This window comes from Monodelphis domestica, chromosome 3 (genome assembly GCF_027887165.1).
Source record: "Monodelphis domestica isolate mMonDom1 chromosome 3, mMonDom1.pri, whole genome shotgun sequence".
Classification (NCBI taxonomy): domain Eukaryota; kingdom Metazoa; phylum Chordata; class Mammalia; order Didelphimorphia; family Didelphidae; genus Monodelphis; species Monodelphis domestica.
The window spans coordinates 142,885,595-142,899,368 of record NC_077229.1 but is presented as its reverse complement, the minus strand read 5'-3'; the positions used below and the strand labels follow the sequence as shown (position 1 = coordinate 142,899,368).

Below are 13,774 nucleotides of genomic sequence, written 5' to 3'. Positions count from 1 at the left end.
CATATAGCCTATACCCACCAAACCAACCCACCTCTGAGGCAGAGCAAAAGCAACCGTGGATGAAAGGGTTAGGGTAGCACCTAGGATAAAAAATCACTGAGGTCTGGAAAAAGTATTGCTACCAGTATAATTTATAGCATCTTGGAGACAGTAAGGGACATATATGATCCCAGGTTCCAAACAATCAAAGAAAGAGACAGGGAAGTGGCTGAAGATGAAATCTAAGTTAAGCCACAAGGAAACAGAGCCCAAACTCTGGCAATTTACTTGATCCTAGATGTGTGACATCTAGGATCAAGTAAATTGCCAGAGCATCTTATCTAAGAGAATAGCAGAGAGGAGAATCTGACCCACTACAAAGCCAGACATCCAGCAGCTGTGGCAGGAGACATGAGTAAACAAAAGAAAATGACAAACAAAATGAAAAAATACTAGGGAATGAGAGAAGCTCAAGTAAAGAGGAAACTCCACAAGCCTAAGTACAGTCTTAGAGAAAAGACTCTCCTTACCACAAAGACCATAAGGTCCATGGAAGAAATGAAACAAGAAATATAAAATGTAATGTTTAATGAAAATGAAGAACGGGAAAGAGAATTAATAGCTTAAAACAAAAGGGTAAATGTTGTCTAAGAAGTATACTCCTGAAAAATTATAAGCCCAATTGGAAAGTAATTATTTCATTAGAAAATAAGAGCAAAATAAAGTGCTTTTAAAAAAATAAAATGACAAAATAACAAACAAAAAAAGAGGAAAAAATATGGCAAGAGTTCTTAATCAGGGGTTCATGAACTTTAAAAAAGTTCCAATAACCGTATTTCAAAATAATTGGTGTCCTTTATAAATCTTTGCAGCTGATGAATTTAAAAAGAGTATTCTGAGAGGGGGTCCAAAAGCTTAACCAGATGGCCAAAGGGGTCCTTGACACACAGAAAGGATAAAAGCCTCTGGTATAAGGTATGTACTCTTAAAAAACAACAGTCCTGGAAACAAGTCAAAGAGAGAGAATCAAAAAATAACGACTACCAGGCCTCAAATGTAGTCCCTCTCGAACCACATCCTGCCATCATGCTGACCCCCTTTCTTTCTACTGTCAAGATCTTTCTAGAGCTTCTATTCCAGATATACATATATATATATGTACATACATATATACACACATATACACACACATCTATTAAGTGGTATGCTGATTCTGATTGTGCTTCATAGGTATTTTATATATATGTGCATACATATATATGCACACTATAAAGGAGAGGAATTTAGAATATGATATTCTTTTTTTTTTTAAACCCTTACTTTCCGTCTTGGAGTCAATACTGTGTATTGGCTCCAAGGCAGAAGAGTGGTAAGGGCTAGGCCATGGGGGTCAAGTGACTTGCCCAGGGTCACACAGCTAGGAAGTGGCTGAGGCCAGATTTGAACCTAGGACCTCCCATCTCTAGGCCTGGCTCTCAATCCACTGAGCTACCCAGCTGCCCCCTTGAATATGATATTCTAAAACAGTCATCAAACCCACATCAAGAGCAGACTTGATGGAAACTACATATTCTATATGAGGGGAAAAGGGAGTACATTTCAGACATGTGGGACAATCTACCTGAATGTTACCAATCAGCGGTTTTAAAATAATCCCCTTTGAGGCACAAATACATAAACTTTTTATCCCAGCTCTATAAACATTTTTCTTGATCTTGAAGTTTCAAAATTCCCTAACAAGATTCATGTGAAGATACAAAGCATCCTAAATAATATGCCTTTTGTTCTGATGTTCAATGACTTTTTGAGCTAATGCAATTCTCTAAATACCGCTTACAATTTATAACATTTAATCATGCATCTTTATCTACCTAAAATTCCTTATCCACCATTTTTGTATGTCAAAATCATAATCACCAATCACTCCACCTAACTGGAATTCTCTTTTCCTTCATCTGTACTATTTTATTTCACTATTTCGTTTTAATTATATACATATCTTTTTTTGTCTGCTGTTCCCTCCAAGTACAATAAAAGCTTCTTGGGAATTATTTTTTTTTTACTTTTCTTTCCCCAAAACCTGGAACACAGTAGGAACTTAATAAATGCTTGCTGAATTGAGTTGAAACTAAAAAATCCTCTATGCGGTAGATTAAGCATCAACTGAAGATAGTACTCATTTAAGTCCTATAAAGATTTAGAAGAGGAAATGGCATAAATGTAAAGATTGTGGTATATGAAAAGCAAACATATCACTATCAGAATAGCCCATACTCTAAAATAAGCTATAAAGATATCAGTTTAAAACATTTTCAAAAGAAAATTAGAAAATACCTTTTGTAAAAAGTAGCTTTGGAAACTCATGAAGTTGTTTGTTTTCACAATGTTTGGGCAAGTCTTACAACAAAACATCCTCGTGAAGAGTGACTTCATGGCAGGAGGTCCTGTCCATGTACTCACCATGGAATTTGCAATCTGCATAATTAAAAAGAACAAAAGTGTACTGTTACCATTGTTACAAAGATATCTGGAGCTAAATTAAAGATCATCTTCTCTAAGTGAAAATACTATCACTGCATCAATTTTTAACTATTTTTTCCAGCTTCTCCAATAAAACTGACATGCTAGAGGCGGAAGAAATAAATTCTCTTATGCTTAATAATTATTTTTATTCATTTTTATCAACTACAGTATGTTTCAAGCAAAGTCAAGTATTCTATCAAATGAAGTGAGTAGTGCAAATTCTGTAATTTTTATGTTCTAATTGCCAACAATATTCCTTATATATGTAGAGGAGGTTTTTTTGGCAAGGAAAAGGGCCACTTCTTGATGTGAGATGGGTGAAAGAGATGATGGTGGCAGAAAGCACCTGAATGATGTGTACACGGGGTAATAGAAAGCTAGAAATGTAGCTTAGGCTCAGATTACAGAGGTTTTTGAGAGCATGGGGAGTGATGGGAAGAGAGGAATACATCAAAATTAGCCTGTAAAGGACAGCTCAATGGATAGAGTGCCTGATCTGGAATTGAGAACATGGATTCAAATTTGTTCTCAAACATTTCATAACTGTGTGACCTTAGGAAAGTCATTTAACCCTGTTTGCTTAGCCCTTGCCCTTTGGTCTTAAAGAATACTTACTAGAACAGAAAGCAAAGATTTAGAAAAAAAAACAAAATTAACCTGCCAGCAGTGATTATGATGGATTACCAAGACGAGAGTTAAGACAACCACTACAATAGTTCAGGTAGAGTTATAAGGAATTGGACTAGACCTGTCTCCCTGGAAATGGGAATAAAAGCAAAGATTCAAGAGATATTTTGTAGACAGAATTAACTTATTGGATGTGAAGAAAATGGGGATCAAAGATAACTAACAGGTTCCTAGGAAGAGTACCTAGGAAAATGGTAGTACCATTAGCAGAAATAACAAAGTAAAAAAGGATAACAAATTCTGGGATGAAAATAAGGAATAGCATCTGAGGCACAGATGGAAAACTCAGCATATCCAGTAGATATTTAGAAATAGAGGTCTAAAGTTCAAGAAGAGGGTACAGTCAAGAGATAACCTTGTTAGAGCATCCGCTTTATGAAAGTAGAGACTGCATCTTATTTGTTTTATCTCTGCCTGCACCAAACAATCTACATGTAGTAGATACTTAATAAATCAATACTGAAGTTGATATATTTCTACATAGAAATGGAATTAGCAATTTGTTGCATCCAGAACTCTAATGTAATAATGGACAGCAATGATGGTACTTGGTCTTAGTGTAAGATATCTTGCACAAAACAGCAATACATTCCTTCAATTAGAAAATTATAATTACATGAGGAAATGTTTTTAAAATATTTGCCCATTGTTTAATTTTTCTGTTTTTTTCCCTGCATCCAAATAAAGATGCTACAGTTTTTAGTTTTAATACATTAGTGAACCCAAATGAAAATGAAGTCAGTTATTATATTATTGTAAATATAAATGACGATGGACTTTATTCCTCTGATGGGAAAATATGGGTCTCGAACAGCCAAAGAAATTCCTACCCAAGGTATATTTGCCTCTCTAGATTAAAAAGAAACAACTGTTTTTAGGACTATAAGTAAATAATATCTGGAAAAATCTCTTTTTGTTTCAAAGTCTGACACTTGAATTTTGGCAACTGAAAAAGCTTTCTCTTTTTTCCAAACTAAAATAATGATTCTCTTTTCAAATCAGTAATATTAAAAGTGCTTGACAAAAGTTTTTGAAATAATATATCAAGAGAATTTAAGAATTACAGTAAAAACATAAAATGAGTCATATTATAAAATCTCACCTTTGCAAGGCAGAAGCAAGCCAGCATTCTTACTCGGTAGAAACACTGTTCTTGCTCTAGTATATCTGTCAGTGCAAGTCTTGATGCTGGAGTGGGAAATTTTTCAAGAGCCAAAATGGATTCCTCCTGTGCAACTACATCTCTTTCATAACGAAGCTGATATTGCCACATGAAATCAGACTGCTCAAACTCAACCTTCCTCAATACTGACATATCTGGATCTATTCTTATCCACAGCAAAGGAGAATCAGCACTAAATAAGAAGATGGAAAAACACGTTTTTAAAACATTACAAACTGATAAAATTGGAAAAATTAAAATGAAATATTAACAAACCAAAATTCCATTTTAATAATGATATTTTGCTTTATTTTTTAAACCCTTATCTTCTGCTTAGAATCAATACTAGGTATTGGTTCCAAGGCAGAAAAGCAGTAATGGGGGTCCAGTGACTTGCCCAGTGTTACACAGCTAGGAAGTGTCTGAGGGCAGATTTGAACCTAGGACCTCCCATCTCTATGTCTGGCTCTCAATCCACTGAGCCAGCCATCTGCCCCCTAATGATGATATTTTAGATTAATTCAAAATTCTGAGTTTGTTAGATAAACACACTTGAAACACATCCTATATCAATGGCATTGGAAGCACAATACACATCACATATACAAAAAGGTCCTTCCATCTCTTAAGCCCCTTCGTTTCTTCACTTCTGAACTGCAACTGCAAAGAGGGGACAAGTTGTTTTGAATAACTTTGTGTTGTATACAAAAAGGATTGAGCCCATACTTTTTATATAGCCAGGTAAATAATACCACTTTTCTGTAAACAGTGACTAAGAAGTGAAAGGTCCCATTTTATCTAAATAACTGGTTTCATTGCCAAATCATAGACATCATCTTTACTCAAATCAAAGCAATAATTTGGCATCAAAATTATTTTTAGCTTTTCAGTTTTAGTATGTTATTACAGATGCTTTTTAAAATGTTGGGAAAACCAATTAGACAAAAAATGAACTTTGAATCAATAAGTGTAAAATAAAACTATAAAGCAATAAATAATTAATTAGATAGTTGCTATTACAATTCAAGAGATCATTACATGTTTAGGTCCTTAGATTAAGTCAGACATGAAAGGAGAATATATATGGACAGATACAGATGTAACTTTTGCTTCAACTTATTAACTTACTCCATTGCAGAAAGATCCATGTCAACTTCTTCACCATTCATCAATGGAATCTTTTTCTTTTTATTCCTGTATTAGAAAAAGAAAAAAGCTAAAGATAAAGGTGCTAAACTATTTCTGATAAACTATTTGATCAGTTGTTTTGCATGAATATATACAACTGAAAACTTCTCTTGTTGGAACACTTGACAAAATTGGTGCAATAACAAAATGTTCTAGATGGCAAGCTTCCACAGAGTAGCTATGATACATTTTTATTAACTTTTTATGCACAATACCAACAAAGTATCACATGAAGGTAGATATTAAAATGCTTTTTTGACAATACACTAATAACAGTTTAAAAGAAATCTAAGTATCAATCTAAGTAAACCAGGCTGGAACAAAAATGCAACAAAATATCATTATGCAAATGAATGAGTTACAAAGGAAGTAGAAATCAAAGGTAAAAACTTTCAAAAATAAACAAGAGGTAGGAGAGTCCCAGAACCTTTCTACTTAATTTCTCAGCATATGAGTGTGCTCCATAGTAAAATGAAGACAGCTGGACAAAATGACCTTAGAGGTCTCTTGCAGGTCTAAAGTTATAAAGCTATGATCCTAAGTAAGAACCAAAAGTCATGCCTATTACATGTCTTTCTTAATTCTGTCCTGGGTCAGAAATTAAATTTCTATGGCCTATTTTCTTAATTCTTAATAAACAGAATTGTGTTCAGAGAAAAGCACACAGAAAGGAAATTTGATAATTCTATATTTAAGTAAAATATAATTTATACAAATTTCCTTTATTAAAAAATGCCACCTAAGCAAAAGTATTTTAAATTCTTTTTAAAGTTCTAATATTTAATTATAAATGTTGGTAACATTATATTCTAACACCCACTATAAATGCTGATAACATGTTGATACCTACCTTCTGCTTTTAGAATGGCAGGGTATATCATGTTTAAGGCTGTTTTCTTCAATTTGCAATGTATGATTAAATGATCCATCTAGTTCTTGTACTGTCACTTTAAGAGGGCCCTTTAAAAGAAGATACATTGTTCAAAGATAGTTCTACTATAAAAAATGGACAAAATGTCTTTAGACATATTTATTAAGATCATTATTTTTTCTAAAGATTCAACCTCTGATTTTATTAGCAAGGATCTTCCACAGAGAAAACTCTGCATAATAATTCTGATCTACAATTTATAAAGCTTGAAATTTGCCTAAGGCACTTACAGATTAAGTGACTTGCCCAGAAACACCATAGTCAAGACATAACATAACAAGACAGAATACATGATTTGGAGAGCCAGGCCTGAAGTTGGGAGCACCTGGTAAATATGACCTCAGACACTTCCTAGCTATGACCCTCAGCAAGTTGTTTAACCTCAGTTGCCTAGCCCTTACTGCTCTTCTGCCTTGGAACTGATACTTAATAGTATCAATTCTAAGATGGAGGAAAGGGGTTTAAAAACAAACCATGCTATAAAGGCCTTTAGGGGAAAAAAACTTACCACATATTTCTGGGTTCCAGGAGAGGTATAATCTTGCTTTATTTCTAATTCAAGAACATTTCGTTTTCGGTTGAATGCAAAACTTCCATAAAATTTTACCACTCCACTCTGATCTCTGAAAATTGTTTAGGAAATTTTACATGGAAAATGACTGTGAACTAAACAAAAATAGATACTTTACCCTTCTGCTAGCAGGGCTCCAATCCATCCTTAAGATTCATAGCATACTTTAACTATCAAGTGGCAAAATGTTATAAAATTTTCCCCAAAATGTTTACTCAAACTTAAGGATTCTTAATGAAATTTGTATTTCGAGAGAACCAAAAATTATACCACTCAACTACTAAAACAATACTAATATGAAATAATAATACTTAAAAACAGTCCTCCAACATACCAATCAAATCATACCAAAAGTCTATTAATAATAGAATGATGTACTACAAATCACATCTGAAAATATGCCACACAATTGTACTTTCCAAGTTATCCTAGAGATCCCTCTAGTGGAATTTCTCTTCCAATCTATTTCAATTCCTTTAAACTCTTTTTTAACTGATTACATCCTGAAGCAAAGCACAAAAATTTAATCATTACATGCTAATGTATTGTATTAAAGAAATTTAAGTTAAAATTAAGTTTATGATTATCCTTACTATTGCTTAGTATTTGGTAATTCAAAATTTTCCTCCTAAGTAGTGTCAAAGATTTTCCCCACACTTTTTTAAACTACCTATAACCATTAAGAAGGATACACCCATTGCTTTATTAAAGGCTGAATGTCTTTGCCAGAGACATTGGAGATGGATTTTAAAAACCCAGATGTGGAAACCAACATTTGACTCCACATGTGTGACTGGAACTTCTGAGATGAAGCTGTACTGGCCAGACTCAGCAGTTTGTTAAAAACCTGTAAAATAAAAGTATTAATCAGAAGGTTCAAATGACATAAAATAAACTTTTTAAATCCTATATCTACTTTACAATAGATCACTTCCATATATCAAGGACCTGTACATTTCACAGGAGTGGGTGCATCTTTCTCACCAATGCAGAGCTTGACTCCTCCCTAACTTATTAAATGGTTTATAAGAAGAGTAGCTTTGACTCAAAAATTCACCTTGATCAAACTAGTGATAAGATTCTAAAAACCAAAAAGGCAGTCTCTAGACCAGGCCATTAAATACCCAATACTAAAAATCTTTGCATGGTATCTTCCAGTTTGCATTCCACTGGCAGAATCTGCAAGAATCCCAAGTTTTATCCAGGCCCTAAGGAGGTAGTAAAATAGGAGAGCAGTGCAAAAGGGTTTTACTGCTTCTTTATGTAATGCTTGTCAAAATAATGAAAATTACTTCACATTATCATAAATGGATAAAGCATGTGTTAATATTATGTTATATTATTGCTATATACCTATGTCAAAATGGATAAAACAAATCTATTTCATAGAGTATTAGAATAGAGGTGAAATCATATACTCAAGGATTAAACAAAATTGGTAAATGAATAAGCATTACTTCTATTTCATAAAAATTGGACTTGTTGAGAAAATAATGATTACTATAGGAAAACTACTTCCTATCTCTGGAGCTCAGTTTTCTCCCATGTCAAAAGAATGGACTAGCTCACAAATGAGCTGCTCTAAAACTTTTTCCAGTCCTAACAATTAATATCATGAGTTTATTTCTTATACTGCATGCAAAATTCTGTATAGACTGATAATTCTTTAAGACAAAGTTGATAATCATTAGGATTAAATTTTCATCATGGCCAATCTTTCAATGAATATTTCTACTTCATACTCCAAAGTCAAGAAAAAGCAGGAGAAAAATACATAGAAGGGGACAGAAAAGGACACAGGTAGAAAAAAGCAGTTATTGGAGGTGATCATATAACTTACACAGCATCATATGGTGATTTAGGAGAGTTCAAATTTATAGAACATTTTATAGTTTTAATGTACTTATACAATGATCCTATGGATTAAGTAAAATAGTATTATTCCTATCTTATATATATATAACTGAGGTTCCTGGAAGTTTAATGACTTACCTAGGGTCACCTAGGTATAGAAACTAAGATTTAAACCCAGGTGTTCTGACTCCAGCTCTGCTCCTCTTTCTATAAGATCAGAATGCTAATGAGCAAGGAACAAAGTTAAGAACTTTATCTCGTACAGGAGAATAGCATTGGATTGGCATCTCAAACTTTAGTCCTGAACCTGCCACTACCCTGTTGTGACCTTTGGCCAATCACTTAAAGACTCTGTGTGTCAGTTTCCTCTTTTGAGATAAGGGACTTTAGAAAGATGAAAGCAACTATTCTCTCCTGCTCTGAAATTCCACAACTCTGATTGCACTTACATAAAACATTGCCTACAACATTAAGTAGGTATTAGCAAAAGGGATTCCCTTGGGGTAGCTAGGTAACAGAACAGGCAAGAGTGCCAGGCCTAGAGTAGGGAGGAATGTACTCCTACTCAAAAAACCTAAAGTCTATACAATAAAATATCAACTACATTTAGAAATCCTCTTCTATTATCTTCATTTTACACATGAGAAAACTGAAGCTACAAGTGACTTTCCTAACATTAGTAATGACAAAGCTGAGAATAAAATCATATATTTCCTCTCTCAGTTCAAAGAACATTTTAGTTCCCTTAAAAGAATTTTATACAGACAACACAATTCATTAATTATAAATATGTTTTAATCCACTTACCTGTAGCATAAACTCCATACTTATTCTATTTTCAATCAACCTCATTACAAGATGAGCTTTACACTGGAACATAGTATAATATTCCCAAGAAAGAGTATGTGGGTGCTTTATTGAAAAATGTAGATGTGAAGCTGGACTACAAGAAAAATCAGAGTTTCACATTTTAAAGACATTACAAATCATACAATACAATATTAAGTCAGCAACGAAGGAATGACTACGTAAAAAAAAATACAATTTCATTTGGGCAAGAGAATTAGGTAATTGATTACTAATTATCTGGTATTAGTGGAGTTCATTTTATTTATCTGCTATAGTGATGAGTATTTTAAGTAATAAGGAACCAGGAAAATAAGATATGCTGTGCTAATGACAATGTAGATCTGATAGGGGGGAAAAAGCATTTTTTTCCATGATTTTATTATTCTAAGATGGCACAAGTGGTATCTCTGATATCACTAAAAATGTATTCTAACATATTCTACTCAGAGCCATCCAGGTAGTTGATCGTCTACTTAGGATTCCATTTTTAATAAAATCTTTGGCAATCATTTATTTCAATAAATCAGTTAAAGTTTTAAACTTGGATTGGATAATAGAATCTACACTGAAATTGGGAAACTATGGAAATATAAGGGGGGCAGCTGGGTAGCTCAGTGGATTGAGAACCAGGCCTAGAGACGGGAGGTCCTAGGTTCAAATCTGGCCTCAGACATTTCCCAGCTGTGTGACCCTGGGCAAGTCACTTGATCCCCATTGCCTAGCCTTTACCACTCTTCTGCCTTGGAGCCAATACACAGTATTGACTCCAAGACAGAAGGTAAGGGTTTAAAAAAAAAAGAAATAGAAGTAAATTATATTTTTCAAAGAAAAAATACCCATTTAAAAAGGTTAACTTATTTTCTCTTCTTTCACTTAATATAATACTTTACAATCACATTAAAAACAGAAAAACAATAATGAGTTAAGCATTAACAGAAATAAAGTACTACTCAAGTGTACTTGAGGATCATTATTGTATTTTGACTTTGGATTCAATCAATTCTCACCACACATATAAAATATACTGCTGATTCAACAAAACATAGTTTATAACATCTTACAGTTAAATAAACATACTTATCCTTCTCTTTTCCTCCACCAAATATTGGATGTAGTAAAACTCCACCAGTTTTTAGTTCATATGCCACTATTTGGTCCAACTCCTAAACAATATAAAATTAAAATAAAAAGATGATAAATAATGTTTATTGAATATAAAATATCAGACCTGTATAATGATCTTTAATTTCCTAGAATCATAAATTTTTCAAAAGAAACATTTTATAAAAGTACAAATTATTCTCAAAAGAAAACAAAGGCAATTAAAGCACAGTGATTCAGTGCTCCCACTACTGGCCAGAGGTCCTATAAGGGAGTCAAAAAGAGAAAAGTCTAATATATCTCAAATGTTCACAAAAGCACTTTTTATGGTACCAATAAAAAAAAAAAGTTAAGTGTCCAACAATTTGGCAACAGATAAAAGGATAAAAATTCAGAACATGAATACAGTAGAATATACTATTCACAATAAGAAACAAAGAATTCAAAGAAATGTTAGATTTGAATAAATTGATACATAATAAAGTAAGGAGAACCAAGAGAACAATACATAGAATAACTAAAATAATGTAAATTAAAAATAGTACTAAAAAGCAGGTTAACTCTGATCAACTGTACTGACCAATCTTGATGCCAGAACAGAACAGTTATAAGTCTTCTTCCTCTAAAAGAAATGGGAAAAATCTAAGTGTAGAATGTGGTGTGTATTGTTAAATGCAGTTAATGTCAATCTTGTTTATCTTTTTTAATTCATTATAAAGATATCTACATAATATATGTGAAAATGACTAGTGTAAATGTTGCGAGGCAACAATGAAGCTTAACAATGTTCTTGGGAGTCTTACATCACAGTAAACCAGGAAATGTCTGAAAAAAAAAATTATTTTTTAACCCTTAACTTCTGTCTTAGAATCAGTAATGTGTATTGATTCCACGGCAGAAGAACAGTAAGGGCTAGACAACTGAGCTTAATTTAAGTGATTTGTCCAGGGTCACACAGCTAGGAAGTATCTGAGGTGATATCTGAATCTAGGTCTTCTCAACCACAGGCTTGGCACTCTATATACTGTGCTATTTAGCTGCTCTGAGAAATATTTTATTTTATTTTATTTCTTTTATTCCAGTAACAAATTTACACAGAAGTTTTCCACAGTTACATGATTCATGTTGTCTCTCCCTTCCAAGCAATTCCACTGGGTAATACAAGTATTATCACTCAAAACTTATTTCCATATTATTCAATTTTGTAGTCATCTTTTAAAACCCAAACCCCAAATTATATACCTGAATAAACAAGTGATAAATCATGTTTTCTTCTGCATTTCTACTGCAATAGCTCTTTCTCTGGAGGTGAATAGCATTCTTTTCAGAAGTACCTCAGAGTTGTCCTGCATCATTGTATTATTATTAGTAGTAAAATTTATTACATTTGATCATCTCACAATGTTTCAGTTATTATGTATAATGTTCTCCTGGTTCTGCTTATTTCACTCCACATCAGTTCATGTAGGTCTTTCCACTTCTTAAAGAAATCATTCAGTGTATCATTCCTTAAGCACAATAGTATTCCATCACCTGCATATTCCACAATTTGTTCAGTTATTCCCCAATCAAGGGACATCTCCCTCAGTTTCAAATTTTTTGCCACCACAAATAGCACAGCTACAAATATTATTGTACAAACAGGTCTATCTCCACTTTTAAAAATCTCTTTTGGATACAAATGTAGTAGTAGTGACATTTCCGGATCAAAAGGCATGCATTCTTTTAAAGCCCTTAGGGCATGATTCCGATTTGCCTTCCAGAATGGTTGGCTCAATTCACAATTCCACCAGCAATGCATTAGTGTCCCTATTTTGCCACATCCCCTCTAACATTTATTATTTTCCTTTATTGTCATACTGACCATCTGCTACGTATAAGGTAGTACATCTCAGAGTTATTTTGATTTATATTTATCCAAGAACTATTTAAATTTAAAAAAATTATTACAACTATGCCACATACTTAATCAGAGCATCCACAATGCTCTAATTGCTAAGAAAATGAAAAGCAAGGGACTTCAATCCTAAATGTTGGAATTTTTTTCAATTCTGTAGCAACTAACCATAAGATTGCTTCCCTTCTGCCATGAAATATAGAAATATAGCATTTTCATATATAATTATGGTGCTATTCCAAGTACCAGATCTAGAATCATATGAATTATCCCAGCTTTATATCTCAAAGATATAGTATCTGAAACTTTACAGAGAAGAGCCACCAACATTAAGAGGCAGATGGTTTAAGTTATTATAAGTGATACCCCTCCACCCTGCAAAAATAATAGGCAATAAATTGATTATGAAAAACTAAACTGATTTGAAATTCTGATTGCTGTGCTTACAAAATATCTTCGGTTTATATCAGTGAAGTGAAGCTCATAAGCAAACTTTTCTTCAGGGTTAGGCACAAGGACGCTAAAGAGACTCTTGTTATATAAAAATAAACTATTTATTGAAAATATAAGGATAAAAAAGTATTTTTAGCTCTAGGATTCCAACTCTACCCAAATAAGATTCCCTGGTTCTGCAAGGGATCACTTCTCCTGTTTCCACAGGCTAAACTGATCCTTCCTGATCTGACTAACCCAAATTTTCCCTGTTTCTACCATAAACTAAACACTATTATTCTTACACAAAGGATATACTTCTTAACTTTATCTCCAAGTTATAAAAATAACAAAGGCTAGCTGGTTGAGCCTCAGCAAGAACCAAGTTAGGACTCGGAGCCTTAATAGACTCAGAGTCCAAACCAAAGACCAGGTCTTTCTTTGGTCTTCTCAGATATAAAAACAATATATGAAACTGCAATAGACAGTCACTAGTGTTTCCCAAGTTGGAAAAGGAAAATCACTTAGCTCCTTCAGGTTTTTCCCTCATTTCCTTCTACCTCAGACAGTGAGGAGAGAGAGAATAGATGTCACCTGCTC

At 33.3% G+C, this 13,774-nt stretch overlaps 1 protein-coding gene across 2 annotated transcripts in view; it reads right to left on the bottom strand.

The window, feature by feature from the left end:
* Positions 1-13,774, bottom strand: part of TAF2 (TATA-box binding protein associated factor 2) — a 117,766-nt gene that overhangs the window by 49,608 nt on the left and 54,384 nt on the right. For both annotated transcript variants that reach the window (XM_003340684.4, XM_056823154.1), the window contains exons 10-17: positions 10,822-10,907; positions 9,703-9,838; positions 7,734-7,888; positions 6,979-7,093; positions 6,390-6,499; positions 5,480-5,545; positions 4,292-4,544; positions 2,314-2,454 (exon numbers count right to left, since the gene is read on the bottom strand). In XM_003340684.4, the coding sequence (XP_003340732.2) occupies positions 2,314-2,454; positions 4,292-4,544; positions 5,480-5,545; positions 6,390-6,499; positions 6,979-7,093; positions 7,734-7,888; positions 9,703-9,838; positions 10,822-10,907 (1,062 nt within the window). The remainder of the gene's footprint in view (positions 1-2,313; positions 2,455-4,291; positions 4,545-5,479; positions 5,546-6,389; positions 6,500-6,978; positions 7,094-7,733; positions 7,889-9,702; positions 9,839-10,821; positions 10,908-13,774) is intronic.